Source organism: Anabas testudineus, chromosome 15 (assembly GCF_900324465.2).
Source record: "Anabas testudineus chromosome 15, fAnaTes1.2, whole genome shotgun sequence".
Lineage (NCBI taxonomy): Eukaryota > Metazoa > Chordata > Actinopteri > Anabantiformes > Anabantidae > Anabas > Anabas testudineus.
Window position 1 is genome coordinate 17,992,487 of NC_046624.1, and position 27,517 is coordinate 18,020,003.

Here is a 27,517-nt window from a genome sequence, read left to right on the forward strand (position 1 = left end):
CATCTTTGAGTGTTTATTTTAATTCTACACTTACAAAAAGGTCAGGTAATAAAAAGTAGTTGCTATACACCATAAAAACAATATAGAAAACATTGTGTTCACCATCAAAAAATGAATTACAGTATTTTTTAAAGAATAAAGGCACGTTTCTCCTTCCTTAACACCTTTAGTGTATTTACACATTAAAAAAATGTATATCTATGTTGTTGTTCTTTTATACGTTTGATTTGTGTGTATGTACATTGGTACAATCACTAACACACACAAACACACAGTAAACACACAAATAGACACATAAACAGAAAATCATCTTCACTCAGGCCGTCATTCATGCATCATGTTTCATTTGTAGAAAATTAACCTAGTTTCACTTTTTACAGAGCTAAAAAGAGTTCATGTCAAGTTTAAAATCCTCTAATACAGTTAGTTTAGGCAGAAAATAATCCACGTGAGGCCAGAAAAAAATCCCTGTTAGGCACATTTTTTCATATTTACATTTCATTTAAATTTCACTGCCTCAGTAACACATAGGATACACAGATGGATAACAGTTAAATTACTGTAATATCCATTTATGAGCAATAAATTGGTACAGATAAGAGGTTAAACAACTGTTTGTGTGTCTGAATCCCAACCTGAGAGATTCATTTTTGCTGTTTGAGTCCAATTCATACAACCACTGAACATCAATAAATAAAAATGAAATCACTGTTACATAGTAGGTTTGTTTGTCGGGAAATAACTCCAGAAGTGTTTTAGAAATGTTCAAGGTGGTCATAATCTGAGGCGATGACATTAACTTTAAACCTTATAACAACATTAAACCTTGCCTGTGATTAACGTCATGCTTCATGTTGTGGCAGTGTACTCTATGAATGACTCTTTTAGACACGCTGAGTTTTGGAACAGAGCTGATCACACTGAAATCACTGCTGGCAAGAATTGTTGGCAAATTTCCTCATCTACGGCTCCAAATGTCTTTTTCTCACCAAAGTACACCCAACACTTATTGCTGTTAGGAGATAATAGAGCACCTCTATCTGCTACAGGATGCTGATTTTTTTTTTTTTCACATACCCAGTTGTTAAAAATAAAAGCTGTAATTACGATAATGGTGATAATACAGTACACAAACCAATACAAAAAAAAAGAACAAGTTTAATACTGTTTCCTTGAGAGCTACAGGTCTGAAGAGCCTGCTTCCACAACAAAAATGGCTGCCACGAAACTAAGTCATGGTTTGTTCAATGAATGGAGACATGACTTTTAGAGCTGAATAAATGCAACCAAAGGACTTTATACGTGTCTTCTTTTCACAAACTGACTTGAATTAAATCATCAGTGCAAACTCTTCAAATGTAAAAATATAATAACAAAAGATGCATAAAAAGCGACTAAATGTTCTCATTTTTTCCTCTTGGTGCCACATCATGCCACCATGGTGAAAACCTGCCTACTACAAATATAAAGCTGCAGCTGTGGGTTTGACAGACTGCGCTGCTTCGTAAAGATGCCAGGATAACACTTACATGTGCAAAGTGATGCTTTGTTCTGCTCAGCTGAAAAACCCATCATTGCTCTACATTGTTCTCCTCATCTTTCTTTCTTGTTAACCCCCTACTTCATCCCACTTGCTCCCTTTTCCTCTCCAAGGTTGTTTCCCAAGCTGGGCTAACAGGAAGCGAGCACAATGTGTTGGCTCATGGGAGAGATAACAGTGACAGGAAGGGGCGGGCACAAACCCCCAGATGGACAGGAAGTTCACTCCACTGTTTGGTTTAGCTGATTAAAGGATGAGGAGAGAAATACAGTGTGGGAGAAATATGGTGAAGCAAACAAGGAGCGCAGGAGAACGAGATAAAGACTGAGACTGAGGCGGAGGAACTGGCTGCTCTAAGTATATATATGAACCCAACAGGAAAGCATTGAGAAGGCTTCCAGCTATTGTGTCTGCTGTTTATCATACGGCATTCCAGGCAGGCAAAAGTTTTAAGGAAATAAGTTCAAGTCCAAACAAAACAGAATAAACAGAAGAGTAAATAAACTAAATTCTCTATATTGGATTTAAAATACATTTAACAGACTGTCCTGAAGGAATATGACTGTGTGGCAGCAACACCGTTCCCAAACACGCTCACATCATTACGACTATTAACAGCGATGGGTATTATTTCACAATCAGGAAAAGTGACTTTAAAGTGACAAATACTGTAGTTTTCTTTATCATTTATCTTCATAAAGGCATCTTTCACTTAAGTCACTACTAAGGACAATGAAACCCAAATAATTTGTGACAATAGTGGGTTTTGATTATTGATTAACTGTTTGAGTCACTTGTCAAGATTCTTTTGCTCTATTTTAATATCTTACGTCATTTTAAATTCAACTACTTTGAATTTTAGACTCATAATCTACTGTTTCTCACATTTCAAAGAAAAAAAAATTTTTAATAAAAAAATAATGAAAGAAAATAAGAATTGGTTGCAGCCGTAATCCATAAAAAACAAAGAGGACTTTGGTGTGGCTCGAAGGAGTGTGTTGATTTTGGATAACCATAAGATTCTGTGTTGATTATCCTTTCACTCTTCAGTCTTTAAGATAGTTACTAAATAAATGATGCTACTGATGAACTACTAATGAAACGCAAACTCTTCATTCAGTCCTACAATAAATCATAAAGGCTTTGAAACGCTGTCTTATTATTACCAACAGATAATGAATAGTTACAGTAGTTCCAGTCTAAGTGAGCTAAGCTTTCATATGCATGAGCAGTCTGTTGCCTTTTTGTTTCAGAATCACAATAAAAATATGCAAATAAATGTCTAGAGATTGTCCATTTTTGGATGAGAGACTTTATGACCTGATAGCAGCCAAAAGGGACGAAAGGTTAAAGTTATTAAAGCCACCTCGGAGTCATCACAGCTGTCCAACTAGCTGCTTCTGCTACTCTACGTTTCCTGAGTTGTCTGAATCTAGGAGACCTCTGAGAATCGGGCTTTCATCTCAACAATAACTGTGATGATGGGTTCTGTCAAATAAAACCTGGGAACACGCTGTAATTGTGTCTGAGCAGCAGTACTGCCATTTCCTATGTGTGAGTCTGTCTGTCTATTGTCTTTTTTTCTCCCCAGAGCAGGAGATAACTGGGAAAATGGACAAAATGACTCACTTATAAAATGACTCCTCATTTATATCTGATGGTTGGTTTCAGAAAACACAAGGAGGAAAAAGGTTGTTCAAGGCTGGAAAAGCTAACAGTGCTAAAAATCATGAACCTTTTATACACAATCTGAACTCTTTAACATCCGATGCCATGGCTCACTGCAAGATTGCATTAAGAAAAACATAGTAAATAAGTAACTGCATGTTATGAGAACGTGGGCAGTTTAGAAAATAACTGGCTAGACATCACAGCCTGATGAACACTGTGGGTTTTTCAAAGCTCAACTTTCCTTAAAGATCATCCTTTTTAGTATTTCAGATGAAGAAAACAAAACTGGAACCTCGCTGTGATCAAACACTTCGACTCTCTTTGAGTTAAAATTCTCGACTGCTCAAAGTTTGTTTTTGTTTTCACCTCAAACAATGAACCCTTCAAATGATCATTTTTACAAATCAAATCATCAGCTTCAGATCACAATTCACCTTGTTCTCACCATCTCTGAGGCCCTTTTGTCAAATAACAAAATAGAAGCATTAAAGTTTGAAGAGGCCAAAAACACTGTAGAAAAAATATGAAAAAAGTCTCAAATCAATAAACAATCAATAAATCAATAAAATGCATCCACATAATGTGGCTCTCACACTGTCACCCACAATTCTTGTTCTTGAAAATCTGTGACATTAGTACTTTTCAGTTTCTTCTATAATGACATGTCCTGGAGTTGCTTTCTTTACAACAGACTAACAGACTCAATCAATTACACTTGATCGCCAAAGTTAGTTGACGCTGAAAACAAGAGTGCTCTGATTCTGTTTTCAGAAGCTGGAGAAGTCTTTGGAGAACATGGCCCGTCTGCTCTTTTGACACACTCCATGTCCAGCATCAAATCCTGGCTCTGTGTTTATGTGAATGTATATTTCTTGCATGCTTTTGGCAATGTGTGAGCGTATTTTATGGCTGTTTTCAACATATGTATGCGTTTGTGTGCATTTTGGCATCATGCATGAAGTTCTGCATCAGTATTGGTGGTAGTAGTCAGGTCCATCCACTCCATACAGCTCAGCCAAGGTCCTGAACCTCGGCCCCCATTCACTCAGGAAGTCGTAATCCAAGTTCGATCCAGTGGAGGAACTTTCCAGAGAGCTCAGACTTCCGGCTAAAGACTCCGGTCCCTCGTAGCCGTAGATGTGGAGAGTGTCATACGGGAAACCGTCTCTGTCGTGGTCTGCCTCATCTTTCTTCACCTCGATCATTGCAGCCATGTCGCCCTTGCATGCAGTGGGTGGAGGGTGGTGAGGGGGCTTCTGGACCATGGCATAAAGGGAAGGAAGGGGATGGTGATCCGGGTGGCGGAGCAGGGAGCCATCATTGCAAGCAGAAGTGAGGATCGAGACATCATAGCTAAAATAGAGTGGAATAAAAATGTTAATTAACTACAAGCTGATAAACTCCTCCTCTGAGAATATTCAAATGTAATGTTTGTTTTTAGGAGGTGATGAATGAATTTTTTGAGTTGCAAACACATCAGTCATGTTATGTCTGACAGAATTTGTCCTGGATGCAACAAATAAGGAATCATTTTTCAAAACTAGAAGGTAGGACACATAAAAGTGTTTTTAATAGGGTTGTTCATAATTTTAATCAAGTCATCAGCTTATCCTTGACAACATATGTTGCAGTTAATATAGATATATATGATTATATGTGGTTTTAATACTATTTAAATATGAATGGATTAGATTGAGATGAGATTAATGTTTAATCGTATCATTTGGATAAAGTGGGTCAGAAAATTGAAGGATCCAAAAAAGAAGATGAACGTTGCACATGAGGAAAGTTAATATTTTTTAGTGTTGATACATAAAGAAATTGAAACCAGAGGTAATAAAATAAATGTAAAACGTATTACTAATCAAAGTTACTATAAAGATGAGGCAATATAAACAGAAATATTAATGTACAGATGAATATTTACATTTAGCAGCTCAGATTGTGATCTCATTTTTGTAATAAATAAATTGAGTTCCCACTGAAGTTATTGATGTGACCAAAGAATAACGTGCATTATAGAACTAACTAAACTGGGTTTGTTTTCATCTGCATACCCGTTAGTGTCCATCTCCCCTCCTCCCTCCTCGTCATATGTGACCAGCTGCTCATGGATCTCCCCGCTGTTCTTCATGGTGGCCAGAGAGTCCTTCTGGTAGCGTTTCCTCATCACAAACAGAATCACTATGACTGAAAAACACAACAGAGGACAGTTTATTTAGAAAATATAGGCGTTGCACTGTGCAGTCTGACTTTGCAAGATTAAAGCTGCAAACAAAAGGTCAAGTAAATGAAGAACAGTAATAATAATAATAATATTAATGTCATGTGTAAAAGCTGTAAAGTACCCCCCCACCCCCCTTTGTTGCCTGTCTCATCTGTTGGCAAAATTAAAATTGGTTAAAAGCTGAAGACAAAGTAGAACACAGATGCAGAGAGATTATCCCCCCACCTTTTATGTTAGACCAACAGTTCTATGAATTTAAAAACAGGAGAGAAAATTAGGCCACAAAACATAAGACAGAATACGAATGGGGGCAGGAAAGAAGTGAGGAAAGTGGAGCACTAACTAGGAGACGAGAAACCCGAGCTGGATTGAGGGGAGAAAATGAGGAGTGAATGGTTAAAGGTGTCTAAGACGTTCGCCCCAAGCAAGAAAACCTCAAACGAATCTCCTCCGACAGACACAGACAGACACCAGCTCTGAACAGAGAGGAGAAAAAAGAAAGGGGAGCACAAAAAACAGGACAAAAGATTCAGTCACTACAAGAGAGGAAGAGGAAATGAGCATGAGAAAACAAGATGGGAGGAATGTGAAAGAAAGGCTGGAAAAATAAACTGTGAAAGAGTAAAAAGTCTCAGACTTCAGAAACTGGAGACTTGTTTTTATGACTCTTGAAGTAACGATGGAAGAGGCACAAGTGATGAGAGCAGCGTTGGATGAGACTGTGAATGATGCTTTTAGCCCTGATGCCAACACCAACACTGGAGCTGACTCAGCCTACGTTCAGATTAGTAGCTCCCAAATCTTTGTAGCTGTAATCAACGTAGCATCAAAGCAACATCATAATTTAAGGTCTAAGCTTAAAGGAAACTGATAAGGTCAAATGTGATTTATAAGACGATGAGAGTATGTTAAATTTTGTATAAAGAGACTAAAACGCAATCTGAAAAAAGAAAGATATAAAGAACACAAGGAAACCAGAAACAAACAACTGGGAAAAGGAAGACATGTCAGAGAAGGGAGAAATCTGAGCAAGCAGAAGACAGACTACAAGAAAAGGAGGAGAGGAAGGATACGTTTGACATTAGATTAGGCCTCGAGCCTCAGTCCCGATATGAACCTCTTCGTCTCTCAGCGGGCAGGCAGCATTAGCCATGCCTTTTAGTTGAGGGCGAGCGGGACTAATTTAAGTTTGCATGGGAAACCAACAGATTAATCTTTTACAACATATGCTCTGCAGTTTAATAAGCTCTGGAGATATCAGACTTAGAGGGACGAGAAAAGAGAAAACAAAGTAGAAGCTCTTTTCTTTTCTTATGGATAAAAAAACCACTGAGAAAAATGTCTTTTCGTGTGTCAAACCCAACTTCTTGTGAGAAAATGCGTCTGTGAATGGGGAGCGCTGTAAATTGCTTTGGGCCCTGGCAGATAATGACGAGTGCATTAAATAGTTAATCTGGCCTGCGTTGCGGCTGTTTGATAAAGAGAAAGAGAGACAGAAAGAGGAAAAGAGGGAGCAGAGAGAGAGAGAGAGACCCAGAGGGAAAGAGAACGAGGAAGAGAGAGACGAAGGAAAGATTTGAAGGGGAAAAGGCACGATAGTGAAGGAGTGTATTAATAGTTAATAGGTTGAGTGTTTGGCGGTGTTTGATAAGCAGACGGCACCTAAAGAGCTGATAAACTCTCATCATTACCACTCTATTCTTCTGCTTCCTTTCCTTTCCCACAATTCTCCACGTCTGCGTCTGTCTTCTTTAACCTCCTTCTGTCTCCGTCTGTAGCTCACTTGGTCTCCTTCCACCTCACTTCTCCGTCTCACTCGCTTCGTGTCTGTCTGCCTCTTTCACCTCTCTCCAAATCTAAGTCTAGATGTAAGCTTTTCTTTTTTTTTACCGCTGTCACTCCTCCACCCTTCTTCATCTTTAAGTTCTTTCTCACTTTCCCTTTCTCTCTCAGCACTTCTCATCCCCCATCCATCTTGTTTGGCCAACTATCTCCGGCGTGCCTCTCATCCAACATGACAAGTGTCTCTTTTTCCCCAGAAAAAAGGAGCAGGGGGCGACGGTATCAAAGAGAATATTGAGCTCACAACTGCAGGCTTTATTTCCACATCTGCTGCTACATTATTCATAAAACCAACAACACCAGGAGGAGAAAAGTTCCCCACAAAACACAAGTCTTATTTATCACAAAGCAAGGGCAAGTGAAGCTGTGCACACGCCTCAATCACTCAGAGCGGGCTTTTTGTTTCTATCATACCATCTTCTCCAAGAATAAAAAATTCTGTGGGTCTTTTGCACCTGTTTGTTGTCAGACTGTAAAACGGCCAAGACAAGTAAAACTCAATTCAACGTTTTCTTTTTCTCTTCTCTAAAACAAAACTTGGAGCCACACAGAAGGTGACGCGTTTTATTATTGACACATCTGGAATACGCTTCATTTTCCAAACATGTTATTTGTTTATTTCCAACTGATTTCCTGTTTCCAACTGCAAAACATAAGAGTCGCAGTGTTTAAAAACTGGAAAGTAAAACTCTAAGTTATCTCTTACACCTCTGACTGCACTAACAAACTACACCGACAAACTGGCGACGAAAGATTAAAGTAGGTCAGCAAAAACATGTTCAGCTTGGAAACCATTCAACATCACTACAAAATAATTCTGCAAAACCACATCTGCATTACATTAGTGTTATAGTAGTTTGGAAGTCTCAGCAAAGACACCTGTTTGATTTATAGTCAGAAGAGATTGTTTACTGTGACACACAGCACCTTCTTCTCTACATTTAGACTTTCCACTGAGATATAAGCACTTTATGATTTGGAATTGTGCACACCCACACCCGCACCCACAATGCCTTATAATGACAGAGAGCTTGGTCATTATTCTGCGTATGTTATGCTGGTAGCTGCACATGTAGGCTGCAACCTCATGTAGGAGCAGTCTGATTAGCTCACTTCTCTCAACCTCACCACTTGAGGCTTCAGTTTACTTCACGTGCTTCAGCTCCAAGTGATGCTGACTCAAATTACATCACTTGAGGCAATTTATCAGATTGTATGCCTCTTTCTCTATGGACCCTCAAAAGGTTTTTTTTTTTTTTTTTTGACATATGCAGTAGCACTCTCCAACATCTGTAAACAAACTTTGATGTGTAGGATCCATGGAGAATTCCTTTAAGGTGCACGTGAAGATGAAAAACCTCCCAAAAAAGAAAATGTCTTCATGCACTCTTTGGGAAAATGTCTCCTTTAGTTGATGCATCTCAGAATGTGTTAGGATGTGCGTACCCTATCATTTGGCTCTTAGGAAGATAAAATAGATTATCTCCACCCTAATATAAACCCTACAGGTGATCTCTGAGAAGTGCTGTGCAGAAAACCTCAGCAATGAGCGTTTTCACCAGAGAAGTCGACAATGAGAGCAGAAAAGAACGAAAGGGGAAAGTAAGGAAGTGAAGAAATGTAGAAAACAGTTGAACCTACCCAATATGGTCAGTATGCAGAGTAGAATGGCTACCAGGGCGTGAACGCTCACACCCATCTTCTGTGCAGCCGCTTTACACACTATTTGCTCTCGCTTGGAATTACACCGACATGACTACATGGGACAGTACAATCAATTATTAACACAGTCATTTAATTCCTGTCCATCTCAACTTTAAAATAAAGAAAGACGTGCTGTTTTTAGTTATTTAGGTTTCTGTGCTGAAATGATCTCAAGCAGTTAAGCATTTTGCTCACACACAGACCTTAATTTGAAGTGTGGTGACAGTGGCCAGGGGGGGCCGTCCTCCATCACTGATGCGCACATCCACGCTGTAATCCTTGGGGTCATCCACGCTGAACGGGCCCTGTTTCACCAAGATGTTGGCTGTGCCGTCTGCACAAAGACAAATAACAGTGAGTATACAAAATTACAGATTTAGTTAAAAGTCCAAAAGAACATTAATGTAAAACAAGACTGAGCACAGTAAAGCAATGTCTTCTCTGCAAACCTGAACAACAATACGATCATTAGTCAAATCCCTGGCAGGCAGAGATTTCCTGCTAAGACGATGGGGAGAACCTTTCTCCACAATATCCCACTGCTGGAGGAATTTCAGTGAATACAATGGCAGGAAGAGACCCCTCTGAATACCTAGACGCACGCCGTCAAACTCTCAGACAGAGAAACATGTGCTTTGATTTAAGCGAGTTTAAGTTTAAATAAAAACAACACGGGTGTTGCTGACATTTGCACATATTGGGCTTGTGAAAGGAGTAAATCTCAGAAACAGTCAATGATTTTATCCGTCATGACTCATGAGACGTTTCATATTCCGCCCTTCAGAGGTCTCCAAGTATTATAATGTGAACTGATTAAGACTGATAAAGACTGAAGCAACGTTTCAATATACTAGCATAAAGCATTTCTGTGTGTTTACTGAACAAGCTTCATTTTTAAAGTTTTGTGTTTTCTCTATTAGATCTGTTTTCATTAAAGGACAATTTACCTAACAACAAAAGAAATCAGTATCTCTAATGAAAACAGGCCACACCTGTTACTGAAAAAATATTTGAGTTGTTCCAGTGATAAGCTGATGATCTATCAACTGGACAACTGGTCACTTCACAAATACTTAATTCCTCTGGACTCCAGGCGTAAAACTTCCACAAGACAACATGAAGTCACTGAAGGTGTGTGAATGGGAGGACATGGGCGCAGTAACGCCTTAAGTAACTGAATAAAAGATGAAACAGCTTCTGTCCTGCCTTCATCTTCTCCCCCATCTCTATCGTCTCCTTGCTCCTTCTCTGTTTGAATTCATCTCTTTCCTGCCTCTCTGGACTCCCGTATTTGTCTCACTGTCCTTTCTGTGTTTCTTTTGTTCTCTCCATCTCTCTGCTCCTGCATCTCATTAGCCCTATTCTCTCTTCATCTCTTTGTTTTCTTTCCTCTTCCTCTCTCTTGTCTGTCGTGGTATTAATGCACTGAGCTTCATGTAGCCGCCTGGTCTGAACACCGAGTCCTGTCACTTCACGGCGAGGTTACACCGACTGCTGGAGAGTGTGTGTGTCTCTCTTAGAGTCCGTAATGAAAGCATGCTTGTTTTTTTGCAAGTTTGAAAGAGCTGGTGGTCAATAAATATTTAAAAAGCCCTCACTTTGCAGCTCTTGTTGCACGTCTGAGTGTGTAAGCCGTGTTTGTGAGTTAAGTGGTGTGAGGTGCTGTCAGATGATTTTTGGGGAGCCACAGGGGGAGAACAGAAGGTCACAAAGACAACCAGCACTTATCCAACAAATATCCAAATCCCTTCTCTAGTCTCCTCTCCTATTAGCCTTTCTGTCCTCCCCTGACCTGCAGTCACTGCTCTTCTCTTCCACTCATAAACCTTTCATCCTCCTTCTTCCTCCTTCCACTCATCTCTTTCCTCTCCACTCTCAGCCCTTTACATTTAGTCGTTTGGCAGACACTTTTATTCAAAACGACTTCCAAGTGAGATACAAGGTACAAAGGCAGGCAGAGAGTAAGGACCCCCACAGCCAGCATTCGAACCCCAGCCCAAGCTTTGTCTCTGTGCTATCATCCTGTGTTTCTCTTCTCCTCCTCCTCCTCTGATGATGATGATCGTTTCGTCTTTCATCATGTCCTCATCTGACCGCCGTTATGTCATCTTTCATTCATTGTCCTTCTGTCTTCTTTGTTTCCTCTCCTCCATTTCTTCTTCTTTCCTTTTCCATTCTTTTTGTTTTTATATCATTTCCCATCTGTCTTTTAATATTTGTCATTCTTCTCACATTTTCATTCAGCCCTATTTGTCTTTTCATCCCTCCTTTTGTTCTCTTGTTTATCCCTCATCATTATCCTCTCTCCTTTCTGTTTGCCTCCTCTCCTCCTTTTAGCACTTTAATATCACCTGTCTCCCTTAATCCCAGTCTCTTCCTCCTACCTTCTTTCATCTTTTCTTCCACCCCTGTCTCATCTGTCTTTCCTTTTGCTCTCCTCCATCTGCCTCTTCCTTTTCTCCATTGCTTCAACATGTCAAACCCTCCAGGCATGAGCAGAGAGGAAATGGATGAGGTAAGTTCATGCCTTTTTTCCCTGTCTGTTTATCTTCCTTTCAGTATGTTTCAAGTTTCACTTAAATTAAATAGTAACACCTCACCTAAAACTTTCATCTCACTACCTAAGGCTTTCATCTATTCAGACTTTTAATATTTGACTAGAACAGTTGGTAACACTTTCCCTAAGGCTTCCATGTATTATAAGAATATGTGATGATAAAAAATGATGAAAACTGTTTTACCATTTTGTGTTCTAAGCTGAATAACCTAAATAAGCTTAAATCTGACGTAACAGAACACCAACCTTTTCCTAAATATCAATGTCTGGATCAAAGAAAATGTCTCTTTAGGCCTTTACACCATCGTCTATGTCACAGTTTGTTTATTTGAGCTGACATTAACTCCTACATGTTCACTACCAGATGGCACCAGATGCTTTGAATAAAAAAGAAACCTTCTGGTCATCAAACACTATTCATTTAGAACCGTTAGCATGTGAATTTTTTCATTTGTACAACACTTTCTTTTATAACCTACAGAACTACTGACATTCCCCTCGGCTAAAGCTATACTTCCCATTTAGTGGTATTGAACGCCAGCATGCTAACAGGCTACACTATGGTGAATACAGTAAATGTCAGCATGTTATCGTCGAGCATGTAGAGATTAGCATTTGCCTTAAAGCACTGCTGTGCAGATGCAGAGTGCTGCTATATTGAGTCGGTACACTAATATGGCTCCCTACAATTTTCCTGGTACCATTTTCCATGACTTTATTGTAAAATGCACCCCACTAATGCCATGTTCTTTAACATCCTTTACTTGGATGAGTTCAGAATACAAACAGAGTTGACTTTGCGTCCACTGAGCTACTTGCTCTCATTACTTTCAGTGTTTGCTGTTGTGCATTCTAGACAGCACTTATGGTCCCAGACAGGCTCTCAAAATCCCCTGTCTGGCTGGGAGAACCAAAGCCTGCTCTGAGAAGTTAAAATAATTTCAAATTTCAGCAACAAAGCACTGCGCTTCAAATGGCGTTTCAGTAGTTGCATAGCAACAAGTGCCGAGGCCAGTGCCTCCTCTGAGTCCTGTTTAGAGCAACAACCATGAAAAGAAAGGTAAATATGTGCTCCGTGCACACAAACACTTACTGCCGTAGTCTAGGATGGAGAAGTTGGAGCTCTCACTGGCCAGCCTGAAAGAAAAGAAAGCCTGCTGTTCGTCTTTATCTGTCCCTCTCACGGTTCCTACGACCTGAGGAAAGACAGCACAGAAACACATTTATATCCATGCTGGACACAAATTGCATTTGCTGCATATGCAATTTAAATGTGTACACTATATCTTATTTATGAGATTAGAACAATTACCAAGATGCAATTTGCAATCCAATTAAGGCACTGTAACACTTTATGTGTAGTAAATTACGTTCTTACATCTTTCCAAACACTGGTTATTGTTAGGGTTAGTCATTCAGACTGGGTTTAAATAATTCAATTAAAATAAAAACTACTACTGAACTACTTACAGTGCAGTTTAAATAAGAGCTAAATCTAGTCATGCATTTAACTTCCCTCCGTAGCTGTACCTCTGTGTGCAGGTTTTTATCCATGTAGCAGCTCGTTCAGGATATGCTGACCTTGCATGAATCTGTGTTTGTGTGTGTGTGTGTTATTGCTGTGCACCTCTTTAAATGCACTCTAGTTACCGTTCACTTTCCTTGTACAAACAATGTCTTTTTTCATGCTGGCATATTGTGGTGTTTTCGTAAAATTTCATAACGAAGACTTTAAACTCCACATCGTTTTTGCCCAACAACTCCCAGTTGTTGTAGTAAACACTTGTAAACTCTGTGTCTGTACAGTTGTTTCTCTTACTGTATTTCTCTTGTCGTTCTCACAGACGAAGAGTTCATCTGCCATCAGCTCGGGCTTGCAGTCATTGATGTCTTGAACTTTAATGTTAACTTTAACAAATGACTCCAAACCTAGAGAGGAGAGAATGATTTGTCCTTAATGTACAGCATGAGCAAAACAAACCATCAAGTAAAAACTGGGACTTTAAGTGGGGCTACATGATACATGTTAAACCATACTTTCTTGTTTCCTTGACTTTTCTTTCCATTTCTGTCACTTCACATTCATTCATCAGCTGACAGTGATTGGTGATGATACTGATCATATACTGTATGTGCAGCTCTGTTCTTTCTGGAGCTGATTAAGGTCAAGTGACTGAAATGATTTCTATTTGTGATCTGTTTGTTGAACATCTTCTTTTTGAGTATTCATCCTTTTTTGATAAATGTGTGAGTCTGTTTCTGGTCTCTTGTACTGAGGTATTGAAACTATCTTTAGTACAGTACATGTACTGTATATCGAGCACCTTGTCAAGCTCAGGGGACCATTGTGTTGCTTAAACATTGTGACAAGCCACTAAAATAGATCATTCGGTTTCATTCATTGCTGGTCTAAAAATACAGAGTTTGGTTTGGAGGCTGCAAGTGAACAAAGAAAGCCACTAATGTGATTTTGCTGCTTACTCTCTCTATCCTGTGTGGGTCGACCAGGTGTTAGTGCACAGTGTAAAATCTGTAAAAATCCCTGTTAATGTCTTACACTGCCATCCCTCAGTAAATCCAGAGGAGCTGCTGAGTGAACAACAAGAAAACCCAGTGTCTTTTTGGACTAACTCCCTCTCTGTACACACATGGTTCTCATTTATATGTGAAGCTCTATTGTGTAAAAGAAACAGGATTAATGAACCCGTGCAATTCGTGTGTGACGTACCACTTGGCTCCTCCTGTGCCTTAACTTGAAACATGTGTGTGGCCTTCGTCTCTCTATCCAGTTTCTTCAGGAGAGACAGCTGACCTGTGAGAGGGTTGATACTGAAAGGACAGTCCTTGTCTAATATGGTGTACCTACAGTAAAGAGGGAGAGGAAGAAATCAGTTTAACAACCACCATGTACTATTAGAAGCAACTTATTAGCACGGCAAGTTTGAGCAAGTTTGTACCATATGGTCTTGTTGTCTTTGTCAGGATCCCTAGCTGTGACGGTTCCTATGTTGTTCAAAATCTGTTCTTCCATCACAGTGAATGTGTAGATGGATTTGGAGAAAACTGGGGGCTCATCCACATCTAACACCTTAACGTTTACCTGTCAGTTTGAAAGCATTTGAAACACATTCTGTAAATACAAATACAGATTTGAACGCATTGAAACTGTGACTAAACTTGTTTAGAAGACTTAAAAACTGATGTTTACCACAGCTGTGGTGGAACCTGTGTTCATGTTGTCAGGAGGAAACTGTAGGTTTTCTCGGACATTGACGTTGAAAGTGTAGCTGTTAGTTGTCTCGTAGTCCAGAACCTGGGGAAAGACATACAAAAAATAAATACTGTTTGTGTTTTATTGATTGTGTTTTTGTTATTTAACATTTAATAAATGCTTCACACATTAAAATCACACACTTTTGTCATGTCCTCTTATTGAAAAAATGCACTTTGGATCTAAATTTACTTTTTATTTAGTTGACTTGTTGAAGTTATTCTGTTCCACATTTGGATAAATCCTCAAAATCGCACATATGTCCACATACATCCTGTCTTTGCACTGGGGACACAGTGCATTTGCACCTTTGTTGTGATGTGCCTCTTGCTTTATCTTCACCCTCAGTACATTTACTCCTGTTCACCTGTTGATACCAGGTGTAAAAAGGCTCTAAATGTCACAACTCAGCTTAAACAACCTCACTCTGGGTATAAGAGGCACAGTAAAATGCCAACTTTTCCCCCTTGTTAAACACGGCACTGCAGCATGAAACTACTTCTTTCCTTTCACTTTTTCACCATCTACACAAATTGAGACTTGCATAGTGTTGCAAGTGCGCTTTGATGTCAACAAATATTCGGCAGCAAGCGATGCTTACTGTCACATTTCTGCTGGGATTATCATTTCCTTCCCCTGTATTAGAAACAGCCCACTGTTGAGTTCAACATTTTTTCCTGGCAGACTGTTTTATCTGTAGGTGGGACACCACAGGTAGACAGGAATATTCTCTTAACTGGATTATTCATGATGACATGGATATTCACGGTGTATAAAAGCCATGTGTAAACAGCTTAACAAGAATAAGACCTTAACTGTAGTGTGGCCGATATCCGGCTTACTCTGTACATGTAAACACAGCCAGTGAGGAAGATGAGAGGGGATGCAGAGCTGAGGGGTGAATTGAGCAGAGAGAAAAGTGTGGTGGAGTTCCAGGCCATGCGGATACAAGCTAGTAGCGAGCTTACTTCATTAGAATACATTTTCAGCTCTCTGATGTCCTAAATACTTTATCTGAAGAGCACAAAGCAGTCAAGTAAACCTGCTGGAATAAACCAGGGAAGCAAAGAAGCAAAGAGGTGGAGAACCACTGCTTCACTCAGTATCACAAAAAAACACACTAAGTAAGTTTTTATCAGTATTACTACTAAAACTAAACGGAATCTAACGGCTTATTTAAAAATTTAAAAAAGGTTTTAAAGATTTAGTGTATTCATCAGATGCTTACCTGTCTGAGCATGAGGTTGGCGTCCTTGTTAGGATTGAGTTCAACATTAAACACTCTGCTGTTTTCACCTTGAATGGTGACGATGGGTTCTTTGTTTTGAATCTGATCTCTGTCCATCAGCCCCAGAGTTCCGATCTTCTCTGTCAACTTGTGGTCCTCTCGAACCTCCAGTGTATATACCTCTGCAGACAAAAGAGATAAAAAACAGAAGACGTTAATCTATTTTTTTGTTCTTGAAAATAAAAACATATTGTGATTATTACAGGAATGTTTTATTTGCAGTTTGGAACCTTCCTTCTTACTTTGAGGGAAATACGCTGTGTTGTCATTGACATCTGTGATGGTGATGGTGACAGAGGTGGTGGCTGTGCTCCCAGAGGCCATTCCTCTCATGTCCTGAGCTTGGACCACAACCACATACTCACTCTTGGTTTCCCGGTCCAGTTTGTTTGTCTTGCAGCTGATCAAACCTGCAAGACAAGACAAGGTCAGTTAAGGTCAGATCTGGCTCATTTCCAAGTACAAATAACGTGCACATCTACCGAATGAATGAATGAGGAAGAACGTTCCTGCAGGGTAACAGTCATGTGGAACCCACCTGTGGTGCTGTCGATATCGAAGGCTGAAGTGTCTCCAGCATGGGTCAAAGAATACCTGAGCTCTCCATTAGCAGTGGTGGGGTCATCTGCGTCTGTTGCCATTACCTGGACTACTTTAGTTCCTAAATAAAGAAGGTTAATATTAATATTAATACTGTAATGTATTTTGGACGTCACAGCTGCTTCATTTGATTGATGCATTCTGATTATGTGCTGAGAATGTTTTACATAACACTCCCCAACGTGCCTTTTTCTTTTACAGAGGAATGTGCTAATGATTGTGACAGGTGTTAACATTATGTTTCATTTTTCCAGGACTTTTTACAGTCAAGTCTATTTTTATTCTAAATTATCACTTGAATTACACTTTGATTGGTAATTTACTTCCTTTAAAATGAGTTGAGTTGTGGACGTATAAGTAATTATTCAACCTGATGAAACACTACTCACCTAACATTGACCTCTCCATTATGGATCCATTGTATGTTTGGGGGAAAACTGGGATGTTGTCATTGATATCCGTCACCAGAACAACAAATTCTCCCGAATCCTCTATCAGCCTGTGATTGCCATCATACATCCTGGCAGTCAAATTGTATGAGCTCTTCTCCTCTCGGTTCAGAGCGCTGGTTACAAACAGGTCTCCTCCTTTCTTATCCACTTTAAAGATGGTGTTTGCTCCTTCACCTGCTATTTCAAATATCTTCACATCCACTCTCAGGTTTGACTTCAGCTAGAGAAGAAGAATAGAAACATAGAGCCAGTTTAAATTAGGACTCCACATGCTTCCTACAAATGTGTACAAATTAACTTATTGTGACAAAATCAGATATTCTGAGTGATGTTAGCAACAAGTAAACGCCCAGATTCTTGGCATATTGCATCAAACTGAATAGAAGTGACAAAAATACCAATTAGCTTTTCCTTCCAGCAGCCATGGGAAGGATTTAAACTGTAGAAGCAGGATGCTTGTCTGATTGTTTTAGTTGTGAGCAGTGACATTAAAATCCTGACGTTAACTTACTTGTCCGATCTTGTAGGGGATGGGTGCAGGTTTCTCTTCCTCCACATACAGAGAGTTCCAGATCCAATCTCTCTTCTTCCTGACAAGGATTGGATGAGACTCTTTCCTCACAATCTCAACTGGACCTCTTTTCTCTCCTTCAACAACAGGAACTCCAGAGTTCTCGGCAATGTTGGCAAAGACGGAGAAGACCATAGTAACCATGAGTCCAGTAGTCCACAGCTGGAGCCAAGCCATCATCTAGAACGGGAAGAGATAGGGGAAAGAGGAGGGAGGAATGAGGGAAGTGCAGGGTAAAAGGAGAAATAGGAGCGAGAGAAGGAGTAGGCGAGACAGGAATTAGAGATGTGTGGAGGCAGAGAGAGGAAATGAGAGAGGAGAGAGGGAGCAGAAAAAGGAGAGAGGAGATCACATTAAAACCACTTATCAGCTATGGACAGACCCCTTGACTGTGCCAGGGTGAGACTCAGAGTGAAGGCCAAGGACCCTCTGTCCCGTTACAGCCCGCCACTGAGCCTGAGGTCTAGCTATCATTTAGGACCAGGGCTCTTAAACCTTTTCAGCCTGGGACCCAAATGAAACATTTAGCCTCTCATCATGGGACACGGGCTGAAAGCATATCACTATTGAGGCCATATGGGGATCTATTAAACATAGGTCTGTGACCCATTTTAGGTCCTGACCCACTGGTGTGGCATGATAGAGAGACAGAGAGAGAGAAACGGTCTGAGATGGAGAGAGTAGCTGACATTAAAGCCACTTAGGATGTCAGTCTTTTTAAAACGGCCATTTTCCATAAAGGGACTGTTTGACATTTAGGATTTCAGATTTATTTCTCTTTAACACAGCACATCAAACTGTGGAAAAGAACGTGTTTAGGTGTAACGCACTGCGGCAGACATCAATTCTTGATTGATGTCTGAGATTACAACAGAACCCAAGTAAAATACAATCACATCCTGGCATTAGAAATGTTTTTAGCCACATAGCCTCCGTTTTTTTAGCTGCACGACATCACGACAGGGCTCAGGAAAAACAAACAAATGCAGCTATCAGCAAAATATTAAAACTGGATCGATGGAGTATCACCTGGCAAGAGCGTGCGATGAACTGGCCAAAAAAAATAAGTGCAAACACACAATCCACTTTATCACAAACAGCTGAGCAGGGTTGGGACATCAGATAAGCTTTTAAACTTACAGGTTTATTATTCAAAGTGTATTTTGTCACTGTCAACACAAACTCTTGCTTTATTTTTATGTATTATTGTACTATCTGAATGCTGTGCATAGAAACACAGAGGAATGACTTCTACAGTCTACAGCCAATTAGAGGCTTTGTGCCGCTAGCTGTCATGCTCATTGTAAAGAAGTGAGACATATTATACAGCAGATAATCCAAAGAATTGGATGTTTAGAATTGTTGACCTAATGAAGGGACTACAGGAAAAGCCAAGAGACACAACACATTTCATGGCAATTCAGACTTTTAAACTAAAGCAATGATTGTATGATTCATCCTCTGGGTGCCATGAATATGCCTTTCATTTAATAAACATAGAGATATTTCCTTCTGGTGGAGCTAGCAGAAAAAAAAACAGCTTGGCTCCAACTTTAGAAACTCTCTTTATGTTGACGCAGCTGAGTACAAAGGCTGAATAAACTAAAAAAGCTTCTCACCACATCAGTGGCGTGTTGCATCATACATCATTATTGTGGTGTCAAACCATTCACTATTTAGTCTCCAGGCTCCACCACTGTTCACTAATACACAATAATCGGCTCTAATCCAAGAGAATAACTCATATTAAAGTAGAAATTTGGTGGAATTCCCCTTAAATTTAAACCAAACTGGCACCCAATCTGATTTATGGTTGTGGGACTATTACAAGATGGAAACCATTTCACTGTCTTGCATCATTTGTTCCTGTCTCCAAGCCATTTTTGCACTATTTAACCATAATATAAAGCATGTATAAAGCACACAAACACCAGCGGATAGTAAACTTGAGCCTTTTCTCCTGCTCTTTCTTTACTGTCTCTCCGTATCCCCCATCGCCCCTGTCTCGCTCTGCTCGGCTCTATCTAATAAAGCAGAAATGTCAGGGAAATAATCTTCAAAACATTTTAATCTATATGTGCTCTGTACTCCAGTAAATATCTCAGCGCAGCCCTGTGCCATCCCAGTAGACAGATTAGAGCATCTTATTGTCTTCCAGCCATTAGCAGTAGGGAGGGAGAAAGAGAGATTATGATGAAGGGATTATACAAGCACAAAGTCGTCTCCCTCTAATGGCCTAATCTCACATTCTGCTGACCTCGCCTGACCTCTTCACACGGCTCCCCACAAATCAGCTCAAATAAAGATTCAACGGTATTTTATTTTTTTGGCCTTTACATCACATGCTGCTGTTTTTTGTTTCTTATTGTCTTCTCTTGTGATTTTCATTGTTTAGTTTCCTTTCGGGACTAAATTAATTAAACAGAAGTGCACCGTCTTTTATTAATGTCAACATCTGAATGGTGTGAATGGTTCTAATAGGACATGTGCCAATAAATATTTGTTTTTCCACTTCCTGACACTTTAATCTCACTTTCTGCTGACTTTCTTTTATTTCATAGCCTTGTTCCTGCTCAGAAAATTCAAATATAGGTTTTTACATCTACTCCTTGAAAGATGTAGGTGCTTGTCTCTGTCTGTTATTAAATGATATGCACAAGTCTGAATCTAATGCTTAGGTAAAACAAATTGGTTCTGAAGAGTTGTTTTAGCCTAATCATTTAGACAATAGTCAATGTCAACAATCCAGGGGAATACCAGAATTGGACTTAATTACCAGTCACAGAATAAGGAATGAGAAATATTTGAATCATTCCAGCTCTTTCAATAGTTACCATGAAGGTAGTTTAAATCTCATTTAATCTTAATACATACAGTTAAAATGGAGACATTGCTACTCATTAATTCCCGTAGTGTCTTTCTCCCTCTACTAAACTTTAACTGTGCATCAGTCTAAATGCTTCCTCTTAGTACGTCCTGGACAAACAAAGGAGTCACTCTGTGTTCGTGTACGTCCTCGTCCCCTGCTTCCAAAAATACCATCCTGCAGAAAGAAATTTTAAAATGACTTTTAGGAAAGAAAACCAAGCAAGCACACTCTGTGTTATCTAAATGTTGAGAACAACCTTGTTGTAAATGAGCCTCAGGTCAGCTTTGAAAGGAATGAAATGCAAACGTTTGTTTTAAAAGAACTAGGAGAGGTTTCAAAATTAACACGTGAGCGTAGAAACAATATGAATAAATACAAAGCATAACTCTTTCCAAAACTAATAAACACTGTGTCATCTAGCTCTTACTGATAAATAACTAAAGGTGTTCAGTATTTTATCTTTTAAAGACACAGTTTTGTCATCTAAATGTATTTTTAAGCATGAGTTAACTCCAGCTGAAGCAAGAGTGCTGTGAGTAAAACCAAATCCTAACCATTACTGCTTGTTCACTTCATCTTAGTGTACTTACTGTGGGCACGGTTGTGGCAAGAGAACCACAACAGAAAAACAAATAATGAGAGGAAACCTTTGTAAAAACCACAAATCAGACACCAAAACAAACAGATAATTACAGTGAGCCGGGATGTGGGACATTTGAAGTGTATGTGAGCACTGAAAATGTGAGATTGTCTCAATTTCATCACGTTCACGAAACCCAGAACTCCACCAAAGCCTTGTAGTAGTGAATTCTTTTCTATTGTATTAATAATTGATGATGTTATGACAAATTTGGGTTTTGCCTGTCCTGGGATACTAATGTTAAAATATTTGTATTATGAAAAGAACACACTTGAGATAGTGTTTCACTCAGAACCCAGCTAAACTCAGACATACTCAGCAACATCCTATGACTGGGTTCTACTCACTAAATCAGAGTTACTGTACGTCTGTGATGACGAATCAGTTTTAGGCTTTTTTTAAAAATCGCATTTCCTCCATCAGGAGACAGCATCTCACTTCTCCCCTTTTATCAGCAACAGGAAGTGTAAACACAATGCCTTCTGGGAAATGCCGTCGGGTCTGTTAATGAACCGTCATCATTAGTGAGTGGACACACCCTTCCTGGTATTCAGCTGCTTCTAACTGTATGACTGTCTCCAATTATGTCCAAATAAGTCTAAGTTTGTTCATTCATTGGTTTGGTTTCTCCGTCTTCCTCCGTTTTGCTGCCTCACACGTTCTGCTTCTCTCCTTCTTCCACTTGTTCTTCATCCGTCTTGCTTGTTCTTTCATTCACTTTGTCCTCCTAAACTTCTTTAAGTCTCTGGTAGAGGAGTTGAATCTCTCAAGGTGAAAAGTGCATCTTGTTTTTCCATATAGTCTATCTCTGCCTCTCTTTCCTTTTTCTCACTTTTTCTTCTTCACCTCTCTTCCTCACCTTAAAAGCATGTTTGGCACCTCGAAAGACGTCAAGCAGAATAAACAAGGCAGTACACCCAGTTTAACCACTCACAACTTAAATCCACTTCACTGCTACTTTTAAACCTATAGAGACTATAACTGAGGCAGGGAACATGGCAAAAAGAGCCTAAGAAGCACATTTACGATTTAGATGTTTATTTATATACCTTCTGTTTTTTATGATAATCACTGTTTAAATTTTCCACTCGATGGCAAGCGTCCTGCAAACAAATTCTACTTCAGGATTATATATAAAGTTATTCACTGTCTCATTTATCAAAGGCATATTTCAGAGGTATGGAGAATAAATAACATCCAGGAATATCTCTAATTACATCTGTACATTGTCCGCAGGCAAGAGAGAGTGTGAGTGTGACGCTGAAGCAGAAACAGACAGACGCAGAGATACAGTTGTCATTCTCGGGGATGTTTTGTGACTGGCAGACAGGTCTGACCTAGTTTCAGTCTACCAAAGGCTAAAGCACAGAAACGAGTCAACAAGACTTCATAATCCTGGCGGTCGCTGAAGGGTTGTTAAAGTTGTGGCACAAGTTGTGTTGTTTCTGTGTTTTAATGGTAGAAGTGCACTTTGGTTTTGTCCTCGATGATGAAATCTGTGAAACGACCAGAAATTCGTGTTGCCTTTAGTCCGTGCATCATATTTTGACACTTAGTAGATCACATGTTGGAATGTGTAATCAGTCTTTAATGTGCAATTCAAAAAACTATGAGGTACATCATGTACATTTACTGCCACACTTACTACTTACTGCTTCCCCCAGCCTGAACTCACAAATGTACTTGCTAAATGCTATTTTCATCCACTCTCACAGATATATTGTAATAACAACGTGGAGAATATTACCTGTACCTGCTACCACTTCTGATTAAAGAGCAAAATAAGCACTTAGCTGCTCTTTATATTTGATAAAGTTTGAGCAGACTAATGGATAAGTATAATGATTAATGTATAAGTTAGTGTATTCATGTTTTCAATATGTTGGTACAAAAAGTCTCAACAACTACTCTGATTGGTATTTACAGTGGATGTTCCTCAGAGAACTAGTCTCAAAGCTCTTTGAAGACCACCTGAACTTGACTGTCGGCTCTGTGGGGCTACACAACATGAGATTTCAGCAGATAATATATAAAGTGTCTTCATGTTTTTCCATTTTAGGTCAATGCCAGTCATCCACAAGACATTTTTAAGAGGATACTACATTAACTGGATTGATAGCTGTGAAGTTTAAGGTCAATCCTTCTCTCCAGAGGATGAACCATATTAAATATGATTATACTGTGACTCAAGCTTTTATCTGGCACCACCTTTGCCAATTTATGATAGCCTGCTGCATAATGGAACAAGCTGACTACCATGAAATGTACTACAGTAATAATCCCCAGAGGAAGAACCTTTTTGAAATTTGACAATTTAATGCTGCATTTTTAATATAATATACGAGGCCTGGAGCAACAAATCCATAACTATACGGTTTATTTGATCCATTATTTTCTTATGAAGCATCAACCCTTATGAGCTCTAGTAAAACTTCACTCTTTTAATCTCGTTACATAAAAAAATCTGTGTCAAAATAGTTTCTTTGACACAGTTCAGCTTACTTTTCATTACCCTAAAATCAGGAGTTGGTTTATTTATGTATAAATGGCACAGAAAGTGATTTTTACAGCTTCAAAGCTGTGATGTTTGGCTGCTGAGTAGTGTGCTGTGTGTCGGTTTTGTCTGAGATTAAAATAGGTTTAATCACAGAGCAGCTTCTAGCAATCTGTCCACCAGAAAGTCACACCACGAACTGCTACTACTCACACAACACACACACACACACACACTCATGTCGGGTCAAATAGTTAATTCATGCTCATTCCAGTTAATTCTATGACATTGAATCAGTTATGAATGATCAAATCTGACAGTAATGTCCAACAGCTATCTGAAAAGAATTTAAAGCTTATTTTGTTATCTACATTGGTTTTGGCTCAGCTATCGACCCCCGTCTCTGCTGAAGGCATAAAGTTCAAATATGATTTACACTGCTTAAATAGCTAAAATATTAAATCACCAAGTAATTACTGTAAATATTGTTAAAGTAGATTCATTTAACACAGATTTGTTCTCAAAGATCTGTGTTAGTGTAAGTGTTGACTTTGTGTCATATATGAATAAATAAAGCTCAGTTTGCAGCATATTGAATGACACAGAGCTGTGAACTGATCAGATTCGACTTCAAATACATTTATTTTCTCATTAACATGAATTCTTTTTACCCATTTACACGTTGCCGATCGTAATGCCAGCTATAATATATGTCATACTGTATGTTAGTTTATGATAGGCTGTAAAAAAACATGCTCGAATACAAGGTGAATTGTGTTGTAGTCACTGAAAATAAAACTGGGTCTTTCAGTAGTAATCAGTGACTTCAGCTGAGCCAACATCGCACAGCTGGACAGCCTGTCAACCACTCTGACATATATCTGAAAGAATGAATGGCTCTAATCATGAGTGTGTGTGTGTGTGTGTGTGTGTGTGTGTGTGTGTGTGGGAGAGTGAAGTCTCCCAGATGGCCCCCCTAAGAATTATCCCTATCCAGGAATTAGACCACTGCCTTTAGTTGCATCAACTGCTTTTGGCAAAACAACCAAATCAAATCACCTCTGTCACCCTGGGCCACGGATCCAGAACCACAAAGTAACCATCACAACGCTTGGTGGTGTAATGAAATCCAGACAAACTAGACCACCAACTGCAGCAGGAATTGTGTGAATAACCTCTAAAACAATGTTTGTTGTATTAAGATCATGTTGTAACTGTCTATTCCTTCTTTTACTGTTTCACATACGATGGATTGTTATGAAACACGATCTTATATCGCTGTGAAGTCTGCAGCTGACAAACTGACACAACTCGACTGACATGATCTTTGCGACTTTCGAATATTAAATGCGCCTCATTAATCCTTTATAACCACACATCAACTTGACAGCTGTGATGGAAATATGTTTCTTTCTCAATGTGAAACCTCCTGATGGATTTACTTTTTGTTTCGTTTTTTTTTTTTCTCCGCTCTGTCCACAGATCATCCTGCATCGTCTTAATGGTCACAGCCGTCTGTCTTCAGGAATGACAGTCCACCCTCTGGGGGAGAACCGAGCTCAATTACAGCATTCAAATCTACTCTGAGCTGTCTGAGATCATATGCATAGCATATGTGAACAGTGACAGCTCGTCCTAAAAGTGGTCATAACCATCATTTTGAGTTATTTATGTACCAATTTCAAGACAGTTTGTCCGATATTCAAAAGCATTTCACCCTGGAGTGACTGGGAAAGGAGCCTGGAGCATTTTCAAGGGATCTGGGTTACATTTTCTGCTGCTGCTCAGTAATCAGAAGGAAATCTATATCCACACTCTGAATCACTGAACAGAAAGACTCCACCTGTGCAGTCGTTTCTTCTCTAGTTTAGCCTTTACTAATCAGACACGACATTCTTTCAACACAAAAACAGAAAACTTACCATTTGGATGGATGGTCCGAGCAAAGGTGAAGCTTAACGGGTGGTGAGACCTTTGTTGTGGTACAAATTGAAGCCTGGATCCTTAAAGGTGCCCCCTGCTCTCTGAAACTGTGGTTTTGCTTAACTAATTTGGCAGGTTGTGTTGGAGATTAGTAGCTGGTAGGTGGTCGTAAGCTCGACAGAGGGTAAAACCACCTACTGGCTCGCTGTCTGCCTCTGCTTTTCGTCAGCTGGTTTTTTCCGATGTGAAAAGAGAGCAGCAGGTGTTCTTGTGCAGGCAGGGATGTCTTGCTCTTTCACCAGGTACAAATCCTTTTCTGCATTGTGGAGCAGATAATAAAGTCTGTGATGCTGAAGTATTAGGTGATCTCTCTCGAGGGATGAAGTACCCCTGACAGACTGTCTAAGAATCAAACAAATTTTAGTTCAGTTTGGAAATTTCCGTCCTTTTCCTACAAATGTTAAAGGCTTTTATCCTCCTGTTTCCTTCCTCAGGTTATTAAGGCTTTTTCCTCAGGTGAGACTCCAACAGGTCTCTCTTGCTCTTTTTCTTCCTGCTGCCTCTGATGTGGTTTTGTCATCCAGCTACCAAAAGTGTTGAACCGCAGCTGTCCAACCGCTTTCCTATCTCACACAGGTCACAGCCCACTTCCTTTTCCTGTTATTGTGGTCAGTCTTCTTCTCTGGTGCTCCCTGCTACCGCTCCTTTTCCTGTACTAGAGGCAATACAGAGAGAGCCCGAGGTACGGAGAGGTATGAGATTGGTGGAAGGACAGAAAGAAAAAGAAAGAAGGGGAGAGAAGCAGTGAGGGAGCACATATGTCAAAACAGCTCAAAGACGCTCGGAGAAGCAGAGAAAGCAGTCGGCTCATGTTCATGAAGCAGATGGAGTGAGTGTGTGAGAGAGGAGAAGGGAGGGAGGGTGATTGAGAGTAAGGTGAGAGAGGCGTTACTTCTCCGTCCTGCTCAGGGAGTGGGAGAGAGACAGAGAGTGGGGGAAGAGATTTATTATTCATGTGTGAGAGATAAGGATTAAGTTAAACAGGTTATTGGGGATAATCCGTGGAGATTTCCCCACATGAGGCTAGTAAATATTTCAGGGGGCTGAGTTTGGCTGGTGACTGTGTGTGTGTGAGTGTATCTGACAGAGAGATCTTGTCTAAGCCGGTAAATGAGATGAGAGGGATGCCCCGCCACACACACACAGACACAAACACACACACACACACACACACACACACTCCATCTACCTCACCCCCCTCCTCTTCTCTTCAGGGGGCGAGTCGGTCGTCAGTAATTTGGCGAATTGGACAGCAAAGTCGGCTGTGTGTTTTTATGAAACCTCTCCTGTGGCGACAGCACTCCTCCTTTTCTTTTTCACTTCCATCCCCCCCCCCCCCCCCCCCACTCTCACTTTCCCTCCCTAACTTCTCATTCTCTCTGTTTGCTCAATCTCTTGTTTGCACTTTCAGTTCAGCTCTACATACAATATTTTCATGACGGCTGGGAGCAGCATTGCCATACGTCGGCATGACTAAATCAACATTTACTTAGCGTCTGCCTCCCTAATTGTAGTCGCTGTGTGTACAGTCTCTCCTCTTACATCCACATCTGTGACTCCAACATTATTAACAAAGTATGGTTGGATTCAGTCTCTTGCAGCTTTTGGTAAAGATCCAGAAAGAATATGAACCCTGGTCCTTTTGCTCTAAGGTGACCGTGCTTTAGTTTCACTTTCCCTTGAATGAATGCAGATCATCATTCATTTAAAAAATATGGTGCATCACAAATATTAAAAAAACATAATCAACACTGCAGTTCAGCTGCGTTTTCAGGAGACAGGCTGTCTTGTGCCACTTTGAACTGCTG

The 27,517-nt window shown here is 39.8% G+C and overlaps 1 protein-coding gene across 1 annotated transcript; it reads right to left on the minus strand.

Moving 5' to 3' along the window:
• On the minus strand, positions 1-26,525 carry cdh5 (cadherin 5). The gene is made up of 15 exons (XM_026354590.1): positions 25,649-26,525; positions 17,664-17,903; positions 17,090-17,372; positions 16,639-16,761; positions 16,343-16,510; positions 16,041-16,222; positions 14,750-14,854; positions 14,499-14,641; positions 14,270-14,403; positions 13,361-13,470; positions 12,635-12,737; positions 9,188-9,318; positions 8,922-9,036; positions 5,269-5,401; positions 1-4,564 (listed from the first exon to the last, which is right to left on the minus strand). The coding sequence occupies exons 1-15, from the start codon at positions 25,649-25,651 to the stop codon at positions 4,180-4,182; spliced, it is 2,358 nt and encodes a 785-aa protein (XP_026210375.1). The 5' UTR covers positions 25,652-26,525; the 3' UTR covers positions 1-4,179.
• Positions 26,526-27,517: the final 992 nt, after the last annotated feature.